Consider the following 22,830-nt stretch of genomic DNA (forward strand, 5'->3'; position numbering starts at 1 on the left):
GGACACTGTAATATAGTATAATATGAACTGGGACACTGTAATATACTATAATATGAACTGGGGCACTGTAATATAGTATAATATGAACTGGGGCACTGTAATATAGTATAATATGAACTGGGGCACTGTAATATAGTATAATATGAACTGGGGCACTGTAATATAGTATAATATGAACTGGGACACTATAATATAGTATAATATGAACTGGGGCACTGTAATATAGTATAATATGAACTGGGACACTGTAATATAGTATAATATGAACTGGGACACTGTAATATAGTATAATATGAACTGGGACACTGTAATATACTATAATATGAACTGGGACACTGTAATATACTATAATATGAACTGGGACACTGTAATATAGTATAATATGAACTGGGACACTGTAATATAGTATAATATGAACTGGGACACTGTAATATAGTATAATATGAACTGGGACACCGTAATATACTATAATATGAACTGGGACACTGTAATATACTATAATATGAACTGGGACACTGTAATATAGTATAATATGAACTGGGAACACTGTATGTGATAATGTGAATTGGTGATACTTTGTTGCATGTTGTGTACTGGCAACCCTACAATTTGATATAATGTGAACTAGGGGGTATCCAGTCTCTAGGTCGACCACACTTAGGTCGGCAGTCATTAGGTCGACCACTATTGGTTGACATGCATTAGGTCGACAGGGTTTCTATGTCATGTTCTAGGTCGATATGACAAAAGGTCAACATGAGTTTTTTTGCAATTTTTTTAATTTTTTGAACTTTTTCATACTTTACGATCCACAATACTTTACGTGGACTACAATTGGGAATGGTAACCTGTGCCAAGCGCAGCGGCAGCAGAGCGAGGCACCTTGCCTGCGAGGGGACACGGTACACTAATTGGGGTTCCCTGGTCACTCTACGAAGAAAACAACACCAAAAAAAAAAACTCATGTCAACCTTTTGTCATGTCGACCTAATGCTTGTGTCAACCTGTTTTGGGTGTCGACTTAGTTACTGTCGACCAACAGTGGTTGACCTAAGTGTGGTCAACCCTATAAACCACACCTGAACTAGGGCATTACTGTGAGGTAGAACATTAACAGAGACACTACTGTGGTTCAGAAAATCAACAAGGGCACTATTATGGGGCATAATATTAACAACTCCAGTGGTCTCTCTCTAATCATTGGTACAGGGTCCCCTCAAAATGTTGCTACGCGGCCCACAAAGTTCTGGCTATGCCCCAGTCAACATCCCATCTTAAACAAAACTCCCATGTTATATCTTCCCCTCAGGGCGAGTAACCAGAGGCAGCTGTGGAGGGCGGAGTAGGGTACTTCCTGTGACATCATTCAGCGAATCACATGTCTGCAAAGAGGAGGCGGGGCCAAGATGATGCGATTCCCCACTTGTTAAAGAGAGGGAAAAAAAGAATCGAAATATATTTTCAAACTAGCGAATTTCACTCACCGCTTATAAATCTCTGCTTCACACAGTGATCTCACTATGATTTTAGAATTTGTGTGTGTGTTTGGGGGGGGGGGGGGTGTTAACTGATGGGACTAATTCAGGGGTGGATGGAGACACGGATGCGTCTATTGGTTGCTCTTCTGCATCTTTATATAAATGCTGCTACAAAGCCCTTCCCTGCTGTACATCTGTGCGTCCATAAGCGCAGAAATCCAGATAAATGAGTGTTTAGATAGATAGATAGATAGATAGAGAGAGATACAGTAGATTGACTGCTATATATTTGGCCAGCACAGTTGGTGTAATGATTAGCATTACTGCCTCACAGCCCCCCTAACTGTGTGAAGTTTGTATGTTCTCCTCGTGCTTGTGTGAAGTTTGTATGTTCTCCCCGTGCTTGTGTGAAGTTTGTATATGCTGCTCGTGCTTGGTGGATTTATTTCAGGTGGTATAGTTTCCTCCACATCCAAAAACATTCTGGTAGGCAGTGGCAGTCTATAATGGGTGCAGGATGTGCGGTGCCCCTGGGACTAGGGGGGGTCACAACCGCACATCCTGCACCCATAATTACCTCTCAGGAATCCTGTGTCAGTGCTGCAACATTTACCAAGAGATCTGCATAAGCGCAGTATGGAAATCACAGGCGCCATGTTCCTGGAGAATAGCACATGTGCAGTACAGAAATCACGGGCGCCATGTTCCTGGAGACTAGCACATGTGCAGTACGGAAATCACGGGTGACATGCTTCTGGAGACTAGCACATGTGCAGTACGGAAATCACGGGTGCCATGTTCCTGGAGACTAGCACATGTGCAGTACGGAAATCACGGGTGCCATGTTCCTGGAGACAAGCACATGTGCAGTACGGAAATCACAGGCGCCATGTTCCTGGAGACTTGAACATGCAAAGGAGACAGATTATAGCTCACTGCAGCAATGCAATAGATGAGCTTTTAAACTAGGAGCGTGGGGGGAGGGTTTAGCTAGAAACTATGGGTCATGCAGCGAGTATGGTAGGGATGGTAGTAGTGAGATAAAAGGGGGTGGAGAAGGGGGAAGGGAAAGTGCAGCCAGTAAGGGTATTTACATGGGTTCTAATAAGGGTGTTAAGAAAGGTATTGCTAAAGCATTAAATAATAACAATTATGTGTCATCTTTACAGACTATAGAAAATGTTGTACAGGACTTAAGGGAAAATACTTATGTCAGGGCGGTGAATTTAGACGGGAACATTGGGTTGACCAAAGAGAAAAGTAAGGTGGGCAATACTAAGTACGGTGGGGTTGGAGAGGGAGCGAGAAGGACAGTCTGTATCAGTAACTCTATGGATGCACTAGTTAACCAGGATGGGAAATCTTTAGGAAAACAAACATATAAAGGAACCGATAAACTAAAATGTATACTTGCAAACGCAAGAAGTCTAGCAGGTAAAATGGGGGAATTGGAATTGTTAGCATCAAAGGCTGAGTATGACAGCCTGACAACTAAAGTTGGGGAGACTTCGGGTAACAGTGATCACTATATGATCACATTCGACATCAGTTTCAGGAAACATAGCTACAGGGGTTCCACCAAAACTTTAGGAAGGCTAATTTCAGTATGCTTAGATGTGCACCTAACGACATAGAGTGGGAGGTTCTGTTTAATAACAAGAACACTTCAGAAATGTGGGATGTTTTAAAAGGGTTGCTGGATCGCAATATTCATAACTTTATTCCCATGGGAAGTAAACGCAGGAGTATTAAACTCAAACCGATGTGGCTTAACAAAAAGGTTAAGGCAGAAATGGATAAAAAAAAGCGGGCTTTCAAAGCATTTAAATCTAATGGAAAGGAGGAGTCTTTCAAGTATTACAAGGAGTGTAATAAGAAATGCAAGAAAGCAATAAGAGCAGCTAAAATGGAAAATGAAAAGCAAATCGCTATAGAGAGTAAAACCAATCCTAAAAAGTTTTTTAAATACATAAATGGTAAAGGGTTAAAAAAGGAGTATATAGGTCCATTAAAAGATGAATTAGGAGAATTGATAAATGATGATGAAATAAAAGCGGAAATACTGAACAAATTCTTTTCATCAGTATTCACCAGTGAAGAACTGATGGTGGGAGTAGAGCATAAGTAATGATTCATGGTTAGATACTTGTTTAAGCGAAGAAGTAGTCCGGGAGAGACTAAGCAAAATTAAGATTAATAAATCACCTGGTCCTGATGGACTTCACCCGAGGGTTCTTATGGAGCTTAGTTCACAACTAGCACGACCCCTATACTTGATTTTCAATAGTTCAATTAGATTAGGCATGGTACCGAAGGATTGGCGTATAGCTGAGGTAGTGCCATTATTTAAAAAGGGATCCAAAAATCTTCCGGGAAACTACAGACCAGTTAGTTTAACATCTATAGTGGGGAAAATATTGGAAGGAATTCTAAGGGACGGCATACAGGAGTATCTACAGTAGAGATGAGCGCCTGAAATTTTTCGGGTTTTGTGTTTTGGTTTTGGGTTCGGTTCCGCGGCCGTGTTTTGGGTTCGACCGCGTTTTGGCAAAACCTCACCGAATTTTTTTTGTCGGATTCGGGTGTGTTTTGGATTCGGGTGTTTTTTTCAAAAAACCCTAAAAAACAGCTTAAATCATAGAATTTGGGGGTCATTTTGATCCCATATTATTATTAACCTCAAAAACCATAATTTCCACTCATTTTCAGTCTATTCTGAATACCTCACACCTCACAATATTATTTTTAGTCCTAAAATTTGCACCGAGGTCGCTGGATGACTAAGCTAAGCGACCCTAGTGGCCGACACAAACACCTGGCCCATCTAGGAGTGGCACTGCAGTGTCACGCAGGATGTCCCTTCCAAAAAACCCTCCCCAAACAGCACATGACGCAAAGAAAAAAAGAGGCGCAATGAGGTAGCTGACTGTGTGAGTAAGATAAGCGACCCTAGTGGCCGACACAAACACCGGGCCCATCTAGGAGTGGCACTGCAGTGTCACGCAGGATGGCCCTTCCAAAAAACCCTCCCCAAACAGCACATGACGCAAAGAAAAAAAGAGGCGCAATGAGGTAGCTGTGTGAGTAAGATTAGCGACCCTAGTGGCCGACACAAACACCGGGCCCATCTAGGAGTGGCACTGCAGTGTCACGCAGGATGGCCCTTCCAAAAAACACTCCCCAAACAGCACATGACGCAAAGAAAAAAAGAGGCGCAATGAGGTAGCTGACTGTGTGAGTAAGATAAGCGACCCTAGTGGCCGACACAAACACCGGGCCCATTTAGGAGTGGCACTGCAGTGTCACGCAGGATGTCCCTTCCAAAAAACCCTCCCCAAACAGCACATGACGCAAAGAAAAATAAAAGAAAAAAGAGGTGCAAGATGGAATTGTCCTTGGGCCCTCCCACCCACCCTTATGTTGTATAAACAAAACAGGACATGCACACTTTAACCAACCCATCATTTCAGTGACAGGGTCTGCCACACGACTGTGACTGATATGACGGGTTGGTTTGGACCCCCCCCAAAAAAGAAGCAATTAATCTCTCCTTGCACAAACTGGCTCTACAGAGGCAAGATGTCCACCTCATCATCATCCTCCGATATATCACCGTGTACATCCCCCTCCTCACAGATTATCAATTCGTCCCCACTGGAATCCACCATCTCAGCTCCCTGTGTACTTTGTGGAGGCAATTGCTGCTGGTCAATGTCTCCGCGGAGGAATTGATTATAATTCATTTTAATGAACATCATCTTCTCCACATTTTCTGGATGTAACCTCGTACGCCGATTGCTGACAAGGTGAGCGGCGGCACTAAACACTCTTTCGGAGTACACACTTGTGGGAGGGCAACTTAGGTAGAATAAAGCCAGTTTGTGCAATGGCCTCCAAATTGCCTCTTTTTCCTGCCAGTATAAGTATGGACTGTGTGACGTGCCTACTTGGATGCGGTCACTCATATAATCCTCCACCATTCTTTCAATGGTGAGAGAATCATATGCAGTGACAGTAGACGACATGTCCGTAATCGTTGTCAGGTCCTTCAGTCCGGACCAGATGTCAGCATCAGCAGTCGCTCCAGACTGCCCTGCATCACCGCCAGCGGGTGGGCTCGGAATTCTGAGCCTTTTCCTCGCACCCCCAGTTGCGGGAGAATGTGAAGGAGGAGATGTTGACAGGTCGCGTTCCGCTTGACTTGACAATTTTCTCACCAGCAGGTCTTTCAACCCCAGCAGACTTGTGTCTGCCGGAAAGAGAGATCCAAGGTAGGCTTTAAATCTAGGATCGAGCACGGTGGCCAAAATGTAGTGCTCTGATTTCAACAGATTGACCACCCGTGAATCCTTGTTAAGCGAATTAAGGGCTCCATCCACAAGTCCCACATGCCTAGCGGAATCGCTCCGTGTTAGCTCCTCCTTCAATGTCTCCAGCTTCTTCTGCAAAAGCCTGATGAGGGGAATGACCTGACTCAGGCTGGCAGTGTCTGAACTGACTTCACGTGTGGCAAGTTCAAAGGGCAGCAGAACCTTGCACAACGTTGAAATCATTCTCCACTGCGCTTGAGACAGGTGCATTCCACCTCCTATATCGTGCTCAATTGTATAGGCTTGAATGGCCTTTTGCTGCTCCTCCAACCTCTGAAGCATATAGAGGGTTGAATTCCACCTCGTTACCACTTCTTGCTTCAGATGATGGCAGGGCAGGTTCAGTAGTTTTTGGTGGTGCTCCAGTCTTCTGTACGTGGTGCCTGTACGCCGAAAGTGTCCCGCAATTCTTCTGGCCACCGACAGCATCTCTTGCACGCCCCTGTCGTTTTTTAAATAATTCTGCACCACCAAATTCAAGGTATGTGCAAAACATGGGACGTGCTGGAATTTGCCCATATTTAATGCACACACAATATTGCTGGCGTTGTCCGATGCCACAAATCCACAGGAGAGTCCAATTGGGGTAAGCCATTCCGCGATAATCTTCCTCAGTTGCCGTAAGAGGTTTTCAGCTGTGTGCGTATTCTGGAAACCGGTGATACAAAGCGTAGCCTGCCTAGGAAAGAGTTGGCGTTTGCGAGATGCTGCTACTGGTGCCGCCGCTGCTGTTCTTGCGGCGGGAGTCCATACATCTACCCAGTGGGCTGTCACAGTCATATAGTCCTGACCCTGCCCTGCTCCACTTGTCCACATGTCCGTGGTTAAGTGGACATTGGGTACAGCTGCATTTTTTAGGACACTGGTGACTCTTTTTCTGAGGTCTGTGTAAATTTTCGGTATCGCCTGCCTAGAGAAATGGAACCTAGATGGTATTTGGTACCGGGGACACAGTACCTCCAACAAGTCTCTAGTTGGCTCTGCAGTAATGATGGATACCGGAACCACGGTTCTCACCACCCAGGATGCCAAGGCCTCAGTTATCCGCTTTGCAGTAGGATGACTGCTGTGATATTTCATCTTCCTCGCAAAGGACTGTTGGACAGTCAATTGCTTGGTGGAAGTAGTAAAAGTGGTCTTACGACTTCCCCTCTGGGATGACCATCGACTCCCAGCAGCAACAACAGCAGCGCCAGCAGCAGTAGGCGTTACACGCAAGGATGCATCGGAGGAATCCCAGGCAGGAGAGGAATCGTCAGAATTGCCAGTGACATGGCCTGCAGGACTATTGGCATTCCTGGGGAAGGAGGAAATTGACACTGAGGGAGTTGGTGGGGTGGTTTGCGTGAGCTTGGTTACAAGAGGAAGGGATTTACTGGTCAGTGGACTGCTTCCGCTGTCACCCAAAGTTTTTGAACTTGTCACTGACTTATTATGAATGCGCTGCAGGTGACGTATAAGGGAGGATGTTCCGAGGTGGTTAACGTCCTTACCCCTACTTATTACAGCTTGACAAAGGGAACACACGGCTTGACACCTGTTGTCCGCATTTCTGTTGAAATACCTCCACACCGAAGAGCTGATTTTTTTGGTATTTTCACCAGGCATGTCAACGGCCATATTCCTCCCACGGACAACAGGTGTCTCCCCGGGTGCCTGACTTAAACAAACCACCTCACCATCAGAATCCTCCTGGTCAATTTCCTCCCCAGCGCGAGCAACACCCATATCCTCCTCATCCTGGTGTACTTCAACACTGACATCTTCAATCTGACTATCAGGAACTGGACTGCGGGTGCTCCTTCCAGCACTTGCAGGGGGCGTGCAAATGGTGGAAGGCGCATGCTCTTCACGTCCAGTGTTGGGAAGGTCAGGCATCGCAACCGACACAATTGGACTCTCCTTGTGGATTTGGGATTTCGAAGAACGCACAGTTCTTTGCGGTGCTACTGCTTTTGCCAGCTTGAGTCTTTTCATTTTTCTAGCGAGAGGCTGAGTGCCTCCATCCTCATGTGAAGCTGAACCACTAGCCATGAACATAGGCCAGGGCCTCAGCCGTTCCTTGCCACTCCGTGTGGTAAATGGCATATTGGCAAGTTTACGCTTCTCCTCCGACAATTTTATTTTAGGTTTTGGAGTCCTTTTTTTTACTGATATTTGGTGTTTTGGATTTGACATGCTCTGTACTATGACATTGGGCATCGGCCTTGGCAGACGACGTTGCTGGCATTTCATCGTCTCGGCCATGACTAGTGGCAGCAGCTTCAGCACGAGGTGGAAGTGGATCTTGATCTTTCCCTAATTTTGGAACCTCAACATTTTTGTTCTCCATATTTTAATAGGCACAACTAAAAGGCACCTCAGGTAAACAATGGAGATGGATGGATACTAGTATACAATTATGGACGGACTGCCGAGTGCCGACACAGAGGTAGCTACAGCCGTGAACTACCGTACTGTACTGTGTCTGCTGCTAATATAGACTGGTTGATAAAGAGATGTAGTAGTATGTATGTATAAAGAAGAAAGAAAAAAAAAACCACGGGTAGGTGGTATACAATTATGGACGGACTGCCGAGTGCCGACACAGAGGTAGCTACAGCCGTGAACTACCGTACTGTACTGTGTCTGCTGCTAATATAGACTGGTTGATAAAGAGATGTAGTAGTATGTATGTATAAAGAAGAAAGAAAAAAAAACCACGGGTAGGTGGTATACAATTATGGACGGACTGCCGAGTGCCGACACAGAGGTAGCTACAGCCGTGAACTACCGTACTGTACTGTGTCTGCTGCTAATATAGACTGGTTGATAAAGAGATGTAGTAGTATGTATGTATAAAGAAGAAAGAAAAAAAAACCACGGGTAGGTGGTATACAATTATGGACGGACTGCCGAGTGCCGACACAGAGGTAGCTACAGCCGTGAACTACCGTACTGTACTGTGTCTGCTGCTAATATAGACTGGTTGATAAAGAGATGTAGTAGTATGTATGTATAAAGAAGAAAGAAAAAAAAACCACGGGTAGGTGGTATACAATTATGGACGGACTGCCGAGTGCCGACACAGAGGTAGCTACAGCCATGGACTACCGTACTGTACTGTGTCTTCTGCTAATATAGACTGGTTGATAAAGAGATGTAGTAGTATGTATGTATAAAGAAGAAAGAAAAAAAAACCACGGGTAGGTGGTATACAATTATGGACGGACTGCCGAGTGCCGACACAGAGGTAGCTACAGCCGTCAACTACCGTACTGTGTCTGCTGCTAATATAGACTGGTTGATAAAGAGATGTAGTAGTATGTATGTATAAAGAAGAAAGAGAAAAAAAACCACGGGTAGGTGGTATACAATTATGGACGGACTGCCGAGTGCCGACACAGAGGTAGCTACAGCCGTGAACTACCGTACTGTGTCTGCTGCTAATATAGACTGGTTGATAAAGAGATGTAGTAGTATGTATGTATAAAGAAGAAAGAAAAAAAAACCACGGGTAGGTGGTATACAATTATGGACGGACTGCCGAGTGCCGACACAGAGGTAGCTACAGCCGTGAACTACCGTACTGTGTCTGCTGCTAATATAGACTGGTTGATAAAGAGATGTAGTAGTATGTATGTATAAAGAAGAAAGAAAAAAAAACCACGGGTAGGTGGTATACAATTATGGACGGACTGCCGAGTGCCGACACAGAGGTAGCTACAGCCGTGAACTACCGTACTGTACTGTGTCTGCTGCTAATATAGACTGGTTGATAAAGAGATGTAGTAGTATGTATGTATAAAGAAGAAAGAAAAAAAAACCACGGGTAGGTGGTATACAATTATGGACGGACTGCCGAGTGCCGACACAGAGGTAGCTACAGCCGTGAACTACCGTACTGTACTGTGTCTGCTGCTAATATAGACTGGTTGATAAAGAGATGTAGTAGTATGTATGTATAAAGAAGAAAGAAAAAAAAACCACGGTAGGTGGTATACAATTATGGACGGACTGCCGAGTGCCGACACAGAGGTAGCTACAGCCGTGAACTACCGTACTGTGTCTGCTGCTAATATAGACTGGTTGATAAAGAGATGTAGTAGTATGTATGTATAAAGAAGAAAGAAAAAAAAAACACGGGTAGGTGGTATACAATCATGGACGGACTGCCGAGTGCCGACACAGAGGTAGCTACAGCCGTGAACTACCGTACTGTGTCTGCTGCGACTGGATGATAAATAATGATATAAAAAATATATATATATCACTACTGCAGCCGGACAGGTATATATTATATAATGACGGACCTGCTGGACACTGTCTGTCAGCAGAATGAGTTTTTTATAGAATAAAAAAAAAAACACCACACAAGTGAAGTCACACGACGAGTGTTTAACTTTTTCAGGCAATCACACAATATAGTATACTACTAACTATACTGGTGGTCAGTGTGGTCAGGTCACTGGTCAGTCACACTGGCAGTGGCACTCCTGCAGCAAAAGTGTGCACTGTTTAATTTTAATATAATATGTACTCCTGGCTCCTGCTATAACCTATAACTATTAACTGGCACTGCAGTGCTCCCCAGTCTCCCCCACAATTATAAGCTGTGTGAGCTGAGCACAGTCAGATATATATACATAGATGATGCAGCACACTGGGCTGAGCAGTGCACACAGATATGGTATGTGACTGAGTCACTGTGTGTATCGTTTTTTTCAGGCAGAGAACGGATATATTAAATAAAACTGCACTGTCTGGTGGTCACTGTGGTCAGTCACTAGTAAACTCTGCACTCTCTACACTTCTACAGTACTCCTAAGCTCCAGTAAATCAGGTCAATCTCTCTCTCTCTCTCTTCTAATCTAAATGGAGAGGACGCCAGCCACGTCCTCTCCCTATCAATCTCAATGCACGTGTGAAAATGGCGGCGACGCGCGGCTCCTTATATAGAATCCGAGTCTCGCGAGAATCCGACAGCGTCATGATGACGTTCGGGCGCGCTCGGGTTAACCGAGCAAGGCGGGAAGATCCGAGTCGCTCGGACCCGTGAAAAAAAACATGAAGTTCGTGCGGGTTCGGATTCAGAGAAACCGAACCCGCTCATCTCTAATCTACAGTCCGCTAGGATTATTAGCAAGAACCAGCATGGGTTTGTGAGGAACAGGTCATGTCAGACTAACTTAATTAGCTTCTACGAGGAAGTGAGCAATAATCTTGATCAAGGGAAAGCAGTGGATGTGGTCTTCCTAGATTTTGCAAAAGCCTTCGATACAGTTCCTCACAGGAGACTGATGATCAAATTAAAGGAGCTTGGCCTCGGAAAAACTATTTGCACATGGATAAGCAGCTGGTTGGATAGTAGGGTACAGCGAGTAATCAACGGGAAGTCCTCAACCTTGTCCCCAGTAGTCAGCGGAATACCACAAGGGTCCGTACTTGGACCACTACTGTTCAACATATTTATCAATGACCTAGAAATAGGCCTGTAAAGCACAGTGTCAATCTTTGCAGATGATACTAAACTGTGTAAGGTAATTAATTTAGAATTGGATGTGGAGTCCTTGCAGAATGATCTATCTAAACTTGAACTCTGGGCGTCTAAATGGAAAATGAGGTTCAATACAGACAAATGCAAGGTTATGCATTTTTGGACTAAAAACAAACTTGCATCCTACATATTAAATGGGGAACGCATAGGGGAAACAAAGTTGGAAAAAGATTTGGGGTTATTCATTGATAATAGGCTTAATAACCATACACAATGTCAAAACGCAGTAAAGAAGGCAAGTAAGGTGCTAGCGTGCATAAAAGGGGGAATTGAGACAAGGGACTTGGATGTAATCATGCCGCTGTATAAGGCATTGGTACGTCCGCACCTGGAATATTGTGTTCAGTTTTGGGCACCACTGTGTAAAAAAGACATCAGTGAACTCAAAAGTGTTCAAAGGTGAGCTACTAAATTGATTAAAGGCCTAGAAGGACTGGACTATAAGGAAAGACTTACTAGGTTGAATATGTATACACTAGAAAAGAGGCGCCTAAGAGGAGATATTATTAATGTCTTCAAATATGTAAAGGGACATCACAAAGAGTTATCAGAGGAATTATTTATTAAAAGAACACAGTTTAGGACACGTGGGCACTCGCTGCGACTGGAGGAGAGAAAGTTCCGAACGCAACGGAGGAAAGGGTTCTTCACTGTTAGGGCAAGAAAGGGTTCTTCACTGTTAGGGCAATCAGGATGTGGAATTCCCTGCCAGGGAAGGTGGTAATGGCGGACTCTGTAATTGGATTTAAAAAAGGAATGGATAAATTTCTGAATGAAAAAGCTATCCAAGGTTATAATACTTAAAATATCAACGTGGTTAATCCGGGGGTAACATGAGTTATAGTAGCTAACTAGTCATAAAACATTGGTGGTCATTCAGAGTTGTTCACTCAGTAATTTTCTTCGCATCGCAGCGATTTTCCGCTAATTGCGCATGCGCAATGTTCGCACTGCGACTGCGCCAAGTAAATTTGCTAAGAAGTTTGGTAATTTACTCACGGCATTACGAGGTTTTTTCTTCGTTCTGGTGATCGTAATGTGATTGACAGGAAGTGGGTGTTTCTGGGCGGAAACTGGCCGTTTTATGGGAGTGTGTGAAAAAGCGCTGCCGTTTATGGGAAAAACGCGGGAGTGGCTGGAGAAACGGGGGAGTGTCTGGGCGAACGCTGGGTGTGTTTGTGACGTCAAACCAGGAACGAAACTGACTGAACTGATCGCACTGGCAGAGTAAGTCCCGAGCTACTCAGAAACTGCCAAGAAATTTCTATTCGCAATTTTGATAATCTTTCGTTCGCAATTTTGATAAGCTAAGATTCACTCCCAGTAGGCGGCGGCTTAGCGTGTGCAATGCTGCTAAAAGCAGCTTGCGAGTGAACAACTCGGAATGAGGGCCATTGTTCAGCAAGTATGTAGAATCATCACAACTTAAAACAGGTTGAACACGATGGGCAATTTGCCTCTATTCAACCTCAAATACTATGTATGTACTATGTACTATGTATGGGTGCACTGTACAAGCCAGCATGTATGACATGCTAAATAAATGATGGAGGCAGCCACAGTAGTGGTGAGATAAGCGAGTATTTAACCTGACGTTTTGAACACTATTGGGATCTGCATACAGGAGGCAGCTGGTAGCTATGAAATGTTGGACTAAATATAACCTTACTATTATTAGCTGCTATGAGAGCACCTGTCAGTGTTTCATTTCTGATAGACAGAACGGTAAAATAAATACTTTTTAAAACTATCCCCACCCCACCCCCGTCCTCCTCACTTCTGGCTGATTCAGACCTGGACGCTATGGCTACAGTCGCTGCTGTATGCAGTCGCTGTGCTAAATATATGCACAAGCCGCAGGGACATCTTAAGTATAAAGATGCCCACTGTCGGGTTCTCTGATCCATTGCTGCATCCGAGGAAATCACACTGCCGGAGCCAGTGTAACAGCGACTGGAGACGCAGTCACCGGCATCGGCAGGGGCTGAAATAGGGCTAACGTGCTCCAGTTTTCTAGAACGCTGCCGGTCGCCATGTCAATCACGCTGTGGCTTTTGGGGATGTGCACACGACCCCAGATTTGCGCAGTGCAGCTTCTGTGCATGGGAAGAGCTAAAAACACCAGAGGTTTGCGTCCACTTCGCATCTGCGTAGATCTCTGAATCAGACCTTCCCTTCTAAGCCACGTCTGCTGAAACCCCTAATATGTATCAAGCTTCCGGTATAATAATAACAAGCAAACTCATTCTACATCAAACGTATATAAAATATGACTTTTCCAATGTGCCGGCAATAGAAAAATAAAAACATAAGACCCCACTGTATGTGTCCTCAAACACCATTGCTGCAGTCGTGCCAAACAGCGCCTCCCAGTGCACTGGATGTATCAGAACACATGTGTATTTACACTCTGAAGCAAATACTCTCTTACACTGGCCATACAGTACTTACTAGGATTTCATAGACAATATCGGCCAACAGATGTCACCATTATTGGCCATCTCCTGTCCACCCTCACAAGCCTCAGTGAGGCCATGATGTGCCTATGGGTGCTTCTATTGCTGCCTGTACTACATACTGACATTACTCCGGGAGGTGAGCTGAGGTAATCAGCCAGGCAGAATGATTGATGGGTCTAGAAATGTTGGGATGCTTGTTTCTCTAACTTATCAAGTCTGCAATTAATTCTCTACAGGCTGACTAGTAGCTTTTAACAAAAATCGGTCAGTAGATTACAATAATGACCATACTCTACCGTATTTGCTTGTAGCAATCAAGATCACTCAAAAATTAAGTGTCTGCACATCCGACAGCCTGATGGGACAGGCTGGGACTTGTAGTTCTGAAAGAGCTGTAGAGCCAGAAGCTTCCCAAGGGACTGTCTTAGATGAATCAGGTGTCTGGAAACCTATTTCTAGTTAATGACAGGTAAGTAAACTATATGTGCGTTTAGTGGCAATGCAGAAACATATAGGGGCTCTGAGCCTGGATCTGCGAGGTCCTGCACACCTCTTTCTATTTCGCAGTCACTCAATATATCAGATTTTAAGCTCCACGGAGCGCAGAAATTGTACCTTAATGTTGCTGTGTACAGTGCAGGGTAAAATTGTTTGTTCTAGCTAAAAAATAATAACAATGGATATTTACGAACATAAAGCGGCCGATTTAATTGTTTTGGGTGACTAAATATCGTGGACTTTTTAGACACCCAAGCAACTGTCACAATTCAACTGTGTTTGGGCGCCCAGGCATATTATGCATGTCGTGCCCAAACAGACAGGGTTTAGCTGTCTAAAACGACTAAACCCATCTAAACTCTCTGCTTTGGGTGTCCAAACTCCCATTTGGACGCCCAAAGTGCCCAGTTTACATAAAAAAATTTCTCGGAGGCCGCGAGAAAAAAATGTGTCCTCCACGGGCGCTGGGCGCCCAAACAGCAGGACAATTGAATTGCTGCTGCTGGGCACCCTCTACTGGCGGAAAAAAATATTTGCACCAGCACCAAAATCCATCATTATGGGGATAAATATTATGTGTGTCACTGTAAGGGTAGTGTCCCACGGGAGTGCTTGTACACAGTGCCGATTCAAGGGGCATCAAGCGCAGCGGCCGCCACCTACAGTAGGGTACAATGGGCAGTGCCAGGAGGGAGATCATCCCCTTTCTAGTTGCTCCAATTCCTCCCTCCCCACAGCCCTTCTCCACCTGCCTCTGGGCCCTCCTCATCACTGCATAGCTGTGACCTCTACCGTGTGTGGTAGCTTACTGTGGGCTGGCCCCTCCCCCTGGGACCAGCCGTGCACACTTCTCACATAAGCAGCGGGTCTATGCCCCCTATGCCCTTCCTACTGCTCACCACCCACTTTACATGTTCCTCCTCTCTTCCTCCTCAGCTAACCCTTTCACAGCTTACCCCCCCAACACACACACAGTTGGCCCCAAATGCCTCAATGTGGTACCCCTCCCCGTGCCACTCCCCTGCAGTACAGTCTGTCTCCTTGAGATGGATAATAGCTTTTAAAATGATAAGAAAATAAGCTGTAGATTATGTTAAAGGAGCACATAGAGCATTTATTGGTTTTAAAATAGCAATGTATGCACCTCTTAAGCATGCATTATTTTTCTTAACTGTAATCCAGCAAATAATGATCTCCTTTTCAAAATCTCTCTCTCGAGGGGCAGACAAGTATAGCAACCATTCTCACACACAGACTCAGCATGTTTACCTCAGCATATAATGACAGAAGGGGGAAAAGTAGGAGTGGCTCTTATATTGAGGCAAAGCTCAGAGGGGAGATTCCAAAGCCTCTCTGCTTAATGTTTCATGTGTTATGTGACTGTGGTTGCCATGGTATTCACATGACACTGTGGAAACTATGCAAAAACTACAAATCAGTAAATCAATTACCAAGCTGTTTCTTATAGCCTACCACTGTGATTTATGTTTAAAAAACAAAACACCCATTTTTTTCCATGGAACTGCTGTTTGTAATTGAATAGAATAATATAAATAATTGAATACCTATGCATGGTAGCACACAGACATGTCACTTCTATGTACCCACAATATTATACATACAACTTACCTGACAATTTACAGTGGATTTCAAAAGTATTCATCCATAGGCCATTTTACACATTATTTTGTAATTACATCATACAATGAAAATGGATTATTTGGGATTCTTAAAATTCAAAAACATACATTAATGCTGTTCCTATAGCCACTGTGAGTGTTAAGTAAAGTTAAGTGAGCATTTTTTTCCCCCTCCATATTGTGTCATTTTTTAAGGTTTTCTGGAAATTATTTTTATACGTAAACTAACTTTGTGTAAAAAAATAAATCAGATTAAGTAAAGTGTAGCTGTTGCCTACTACAGTGATGCCACAGGTACTGTATCTAATGAATGGAAAGGTTGCATTTAATGTGATGTTACTGGTTCCTAGGGAATTGATAGGCTGTATTTTCAGTGATGTCACTGATTCCACATACATTACTAGGCAGAAGTCTAAGTGATGCTACTGGTTCCAAGTGAATGGCTAGACAGCACTCTCAGTGATGTCACTGGCTCCTAATAAATGGATAGGCTGCATTTCCAGTGATGTCACTGGTTTTTAGTGAATTGATAGGCTGTATTCAAAGTGATGTCACTAGTTCCTAATTAAGTGATAGGCTGTATTGTAAGTGATGTAATTGGTTCCTAGTGAATTGATAAGTTGCATTCTCAGTAATGTCACTGGTTCTTGCTGCATTCTCACAAATGTTGGTTCAAGTCAAAAAATGTCTGCCTTCAATAGATTTTGTAATCCGTGTCATTTAAATAAAGTTTTATTTTACCCCACTGGGAGCACAATACAATGTGGGTTATTTACCAACTTTGCTTAAAGCTGCAAATTTTTCTTTGTCTACTGCAAGTTATACAATGATAGCAAATGTGTGCTGGTTACAATTTTAGTGCGGCTTTGAGTAATGTTGGTAAATATCCCTCAGTGACTCTGGCCCAATTATATGTTGCTTATTACCTCTCCAACATCATATATCCAGATTCGGCCTTCAGAATCTCCCACAGCCACCTCGCGGCCACTCTGAGCCCAACGCACCCGGTTTAGAGCGGACGCTCCTTCCACTGTTGTGCTTGCTGTAGGGACCTTGCATTTTTAGGAATAATGAAAACACAAATCTTGTTACTATAACAGCTGACACCCTAAGAATGGATAAATCAAAACATATACATTTTTTTTAAATCACTTCTTTCCCCCAGAAACAGGAAATTCCCTTATATAAACCCACCACCCCCTGCAGACAGCTCCAAGTAACACTGATAGTTTTTACGATGGGAAAATAGGGATTTTTTGTTATTTAATCACATTCCTCACTGCTGGACATTTTTCCATATTATGTATTAAAACATTCAATAAAAACTACAAGAGTTTTGGTTTGAGCTGTTCTTACATATAAACTCATCAATTCAGGACAGGTTTAGGAAACCTATGGCATAACCAGCAGCACTACAAGTCCCAGTATACACATCCAGTCAAACTCGGTGTGCAAGGGGAGGGGATCGAGGGTAGCTGTTGTGGAACTGCAGGTACCAACAAGACACATGAAACTCTCTGTATTATTATTAGAATAGGAGGAAGGAAACCGTTACTTCTTAAGATTTTGTGCTAGGATATGTAGTTTCCCCATAGCAGGAGCGCCACAAATTGCTCAGCTATGTACTAAGGATTTTGACATAACATTAGTCTTTCATTTTTGTGGCACCCTTACAGATCAACAACAATAAATTATATAGTAGAATGCTCACTGATATATCTTTTGATTACTAACTGTACTAAAAAAAAATTACAACTTTGCAAGACTCAAAAAATGAGGCGATTTTTTTTATTTGATAGCACAATTGTCACTGCAACTGTAAAAGAATTATTTTGAATAAACAAACAATTAAAATACAAAAAAAAATACAAAAAAAAGTTTAGCCCAAATATGAGTGATAGATTTTCACTCGTATAAGTACAAATATGTATCTTTGTATATAACATGTTAATATTTGTCCATGTTGGTGCCTCTGCCATATATTTAGATTTTAAATAATTCAACAATTTTGTAAAAAAAAAAATTTGCTAGTGACTTGGTCAACTTTTCTCAACTGAAAAAGGTAAAGAAGTTTTCCACAAATAAATCGGTTAAATGGTCCTTTTTTTGTGTGTGCGAAGAAATAAAAGTTACAAAACATGCCAGAGTTAGTTGACCAGGACCTGATGGCACACATTTCCCTGTAGATGCCAGCTGTGTGGTGCCCAGCCGCTCCTGCTAAATACAGTACTCTTTATATGGTTGTCTGCAGCTATACTTTGTGACGGCTCCCTCTGCAGAGCCTATGAAACAGAACCGCTGTTCCCTGGGACAAAGCGCTCAGCACGCTAGCCATCAATTCTGTAGACTGCTGAACTGCAAGTACTCTGCAATTCACAATGTGAGTTAAACTACTGTACTGACACGGTCCTTTAGCAATTGTTTGAGGTAGCAATTTGGAGGGATGAGACTTCTATTTTATTTAATACAAATACTATTGTACTGTACTGCATTCAACTGGTTGCAGAGTGCTTCCATGTCCCCATGCAGTGTTCTCCTAACATATTATTAAATGGGGATGCTATTTAGGCTCTGGATAAAGTATATTCATGTAAATGCCAGGCACTAATCTGTTCACTGGGTCATATGGACAGGACAAAAGCAATCAATTAACCCCGGTGGTTCATTGTCAAATAACCCCAATGAGCACTAATAATACATTTTCATTCTCCATTTAAAATAAAAAAATATTATTTTTTGTTTATTTGTTTCCACCGTTAGATAACGAATAGAAACCCAAATTAAAATAGAATATTTTTGGAAAGTTTATTAGTTTGTTTTTAGATCTCGATATGCTAAAGTTCTCTGCCTAAGAGAAGTGCGTTTGCTATTTATCAAATGCAAATTAAGCTAGACTGTTATCATGGAATTAAATATGCATTTTATTAAATGACTGTAGTCACGTGTCTTTTACCCATCCCCCTTGTAGAAACTATATCTATTCAATTGACAATACTTGCTGTTATTTCACTGCCTCTCAGCCTATCATAACCAAAACGTCGACATCCAACCTAAATCTAAAAATCACATTGCTTGAAAGAAAAATTGTTTCATAATTTTAGAAATATAGACCCAATCTAATTACAGAATACACTAAAATATATAATACATATTATGGCTTAAATGATCTATATTTATTTTAAGATATAGAGACGGCTACTTTGTTATTTTTTATTTTTTTAAATTTTTATTCTAATCTTTAAAAATATTTCTATTTTCAAATACATATTGGTTTATAATGTTGCCATGAAAATGTAAAAGGTATTATGCCTCATAGCAGTAATATGTATTTCTACAGCATTGGGCACTGAGTACTAATCAGCATATTGTACCTTTGTCTTCATAAAATATTTCAAATTACAAAAACCAGGAAACAGTTATAAATCCTCAGGAAGCTAAGTTAATTCATACATAATAAATAATGATCTGTTTCTGTCTCAAAATAATTTTAAACAGTTAATATGAGAAATACACTCCCTTTTTAGATGTTTGCCAAAATATTTATTTAAAAAAATAAATAAATAATTATGTATAAAATGTTATGGAATAGTTAATAAAAATTAATATATTCTGTGTTTGATTGCAAGAATTTGAGGTTTTTTTTATCCATATAAAAGTATATACGATAAGAATATTCAACATTCTTTTCCATGTATTTGGCCTGTACGTAATATTTCTCCTTAACATTCAAATTCTTTAGGGTATTCCTAATGAGACACATGCAAACGTGTTTTATTTTTTTATTTTTTTTTAGCTAACTCTGGAGACACTTTGGATTTAATGATAATACCTGAAGGACATCTTCATCTATATCCCAAATAAAAAAATATATTTTATTTTGCAGCCAGTCGCCCTCCTGTATATCCTCCAGCTGTCGGCTTCCTAATTAAAAAGGCTGCAATACTTCCTGCTCGGAACACTTCAAACGCTCCTGTGATGCTGATTCATTTGAGATACGACAGTGGTTTTTTACCTGTACTTCATATAATATGCAGTAAAACCACAAAATTGAAAAGCCTCTGAAGCAGCAAAGAGCAAAATTTTGCGAACTAATGTAATGCAATGTAATATATATATATATATATATATATATATATATAATGATTGTCATAATACTATATTGTGCGGTAACCTGTGCCTAAAATCTACATAAATATCTCTTTCCCAGCACATAAAAACATTCAATAGGAAGATCAATTACTTGCATTGTGCTACTGCGCTTTGAACATGACTTGAAACCAAATTATTTAAAATATACCATTTAAAGTAGAATTATACCATGAAATCGACAGCAATAAAGCACAACAAAATGCAGAAAATTAATACATAAATATATTTTGCTAGAAATACAACAAAAAACAAAAACATGTAATTTAAGGCCTCCAAGACTCAGAGGGGTTTATATTAACACTACCTTAATTTAATTAATTTTTAGTTTTAACAATATTTTGAAATTAGCGTTCACGTCACACTCTGCCACCAATAATTTGATGTTTGAGTCACTAAACCAGCTATCTTTCCCACTGGTGAGAAATGAGTGGTTTCTATGACCACCAGGCCACAAACCCAGTCATAAAAAGATACATGTGAGAAGGTTTTGACATACCTTAAAAATATAAGTAACTTTAAAAAATGTTTTTATAAAATAAATCTTGAATTATAAATAAGTTATAGATGCATAAACCCCATCTGAGTACAAAAAATTGCAAAAGATTGCAATATTGCTGTTGTCTATATTAAGAAGGCATATTGCATTTTTTTTATGAATAATACAATCTCCATCTATATGTATAACAGACATATTGCAATTTTAGATAATAATCTGCATATATAGCAGGCCTGATGTCTTTCAAATATTTTTATTATTATTATTATTATTATTATATTCATAATAATAATAATAAATATAATATCCACACATTAAGCATATAATATTTTATATAAATAATAAAAATAATAACCATCAGCACACACTAAGCAGACATACTGTATTAAATAATAATAACCATTTCCACACACTAAGCAGACATACTGTGTTTTATATAAATAATAATAATAATAATAATAATATCATCATCCACACATTAAGCAAGACATATTGTATTTTATATAATATATATATATATATATATATATATATATATATATATATATTTATTTATTTTTTAAATAAAATAATAATAATAATAATAATAATAATAATGTTTAATAATAATAATAGATTAATCAGACATCTCATGTTAGGTATAGTCACTATGCACAGCCCCTGCAATGAGTGTGGGACAGCAGAGCACTGGGGTGTAGTCAGTGAGTCGCTAGTAAGACGCAACACAGTCGCAGCTACAGCCGCAAAGGGTTAAAGAGCCAGCTCACCTCTGTGTCATTATTCAGGTTCCACAGATCCAAGCGCCCCATCCCGTCCACACAGGCAAAGAGAGCTGGATGCAGCGGCGACCACATGACGTCGTAGACATAGTCTGCATTGTCTTCAAAGGAGTAGAGCGGCTTGTTGTGCTGTAAAGCAGAGAGAGCAGGAAGACTTAGTGGCGCTGCTGCTGCCTCCGGCTGTCTGGAGCCTAATTAAAAACTTTGCACGTTTACTTACACACACAAAAAAAGAAAAAAAATAAGTTAAAAAAAAAAAAAAGTGTCATAAAACTGCAGAAGATGAAAGTCCGGAGACTGTAACTTTAATATCACAACAACTGTCCACTGCCAGCCATGGGATTATTGGGAGAGAGGAGTAGTGAGATGACTGGGGAGGGCGCTATACTCTCTTCTTCTCCCCCCCCCTCCCCCTGGCAAGTACCTGCACTCATCAAGCAGGTAGGACAGAGTGCCCCTGAGATGGAATTGGTGCAGGGGCAGAATGCAGGTTCTCTGCACGAAATGAATCAAGTTGGAAATGATAATGAGACCGAGATCCCCTTAAAGAGCCTCCAAATTTTACTTAATTACTGGGGATGAAGCTGCTGAAGGGTTGGAGCGCCATCTAGTGACGGTTCTGCACACCGGCGGCGATAAGGGCAGTGATGCTGACCGGCGACAGTGGTTTCTCGTGTTATCGTCTCAGAACTTCCCGTGGACATGAGAGAGTCAGGGGCAGATTTATTAAGTCTGGTGAAGTGATAAAGTAGACAGAGATAAAGTTCCAGCCAGTCACCTCCTAACCGTCATTTTTCAAACACAGCCTGTGACATGACAGTTAGGATCTGATTGGCTGGTGCTTCATCACCGTGCAATTTATCACTTCACCAGGCTTAATAAATCTGCCCCTCAGTGACAAAGCTGACTGAAGACTGAATACAAAAATTAATATATAGAAATGTCAATGGACATACGCAACTATAATAACATTAATTTTTAGGGTGCCGCAAAGCTCCCCCCAGCGCTGTACAGTGTGTATAGAAGTAACTGTAGAACATGACATATTAGTGGTACAGTAACTGCAAGCTGACAGATGTATGAGACAATGCAAAGCAATAAACCGACACACTAGGTACAGTCGGCAGTGGAAGCAAGGAAAGTACTGGGAGGCAACCTGAGGAAGGAGGGAGTGTGGAACATGGTGTCGACATTCACAATATTGACATCAGCGTATTGAAAAAGTATGCCGGCATTCAGACCTGGGCAATATGACAATGTGTGACTTGTCGACATAGCGTTCTCAGCGTATTTGAGCCCTAACCCTAGCCTACCCGCAGACTAAACCTCACCTTAAAATACACTGTTAACATTGGGTCTGTTGTGAACATTTTTACTGTAAACAGTTTGTCCATGTTGACATTCTAAGGGGTCTATTCATGAAGC

The 22,830-nt window shown here is 41.7% G+C and overlaps 1 protein-coding gene across 5 annotated transcripts in view; it reads right to left on the bottom strand.

Annotated features, from left to right (window-relative positions):
• Positions 1–22,830, bottom strand: part of DYNC1I1 (dynein cytoplasmic 1 intermediate chain 1) — an 837,173-nt gene that overhangs the window by 141,812 nt on the left and 672,531 nt on the right. For all 5 annotated transcript variants that reach the window (XM_063921359.1, XM_063921362.1, XM_063921358.1 and 2 more), the window contains 2 exons: positions 21,394–21,534; positions 16,908–17,033 (listed from right to left, as the gene is read on the bottom strand). In XM_063921359.1, the coding sequence (XP_063777429.1) occupies positions 16,908–17,033; positions 21,394–21,534 (267 nt within the window). The remainder of the gene's footprint in view (positions 1–16,907; positions 17,034–21,393; positions 21,535–22,830) is intronic.

This window comes from Pseudophryne corroboree, chromosome 5 (assembly GCF_028390025.1).
Source record: "Pseudophryne corroboree isolate aPseCor3 chromosome 5, aPseCor3.hap2, whole genome shotgun sequence".
NCBI classification, from domain to species: domain Eukaryota; kingdom Metazoa; phylum Chordata; class Amphibia; order Anura; family Myobatrachidae; genus Pseudophryne; species Pseudophryne corroboree.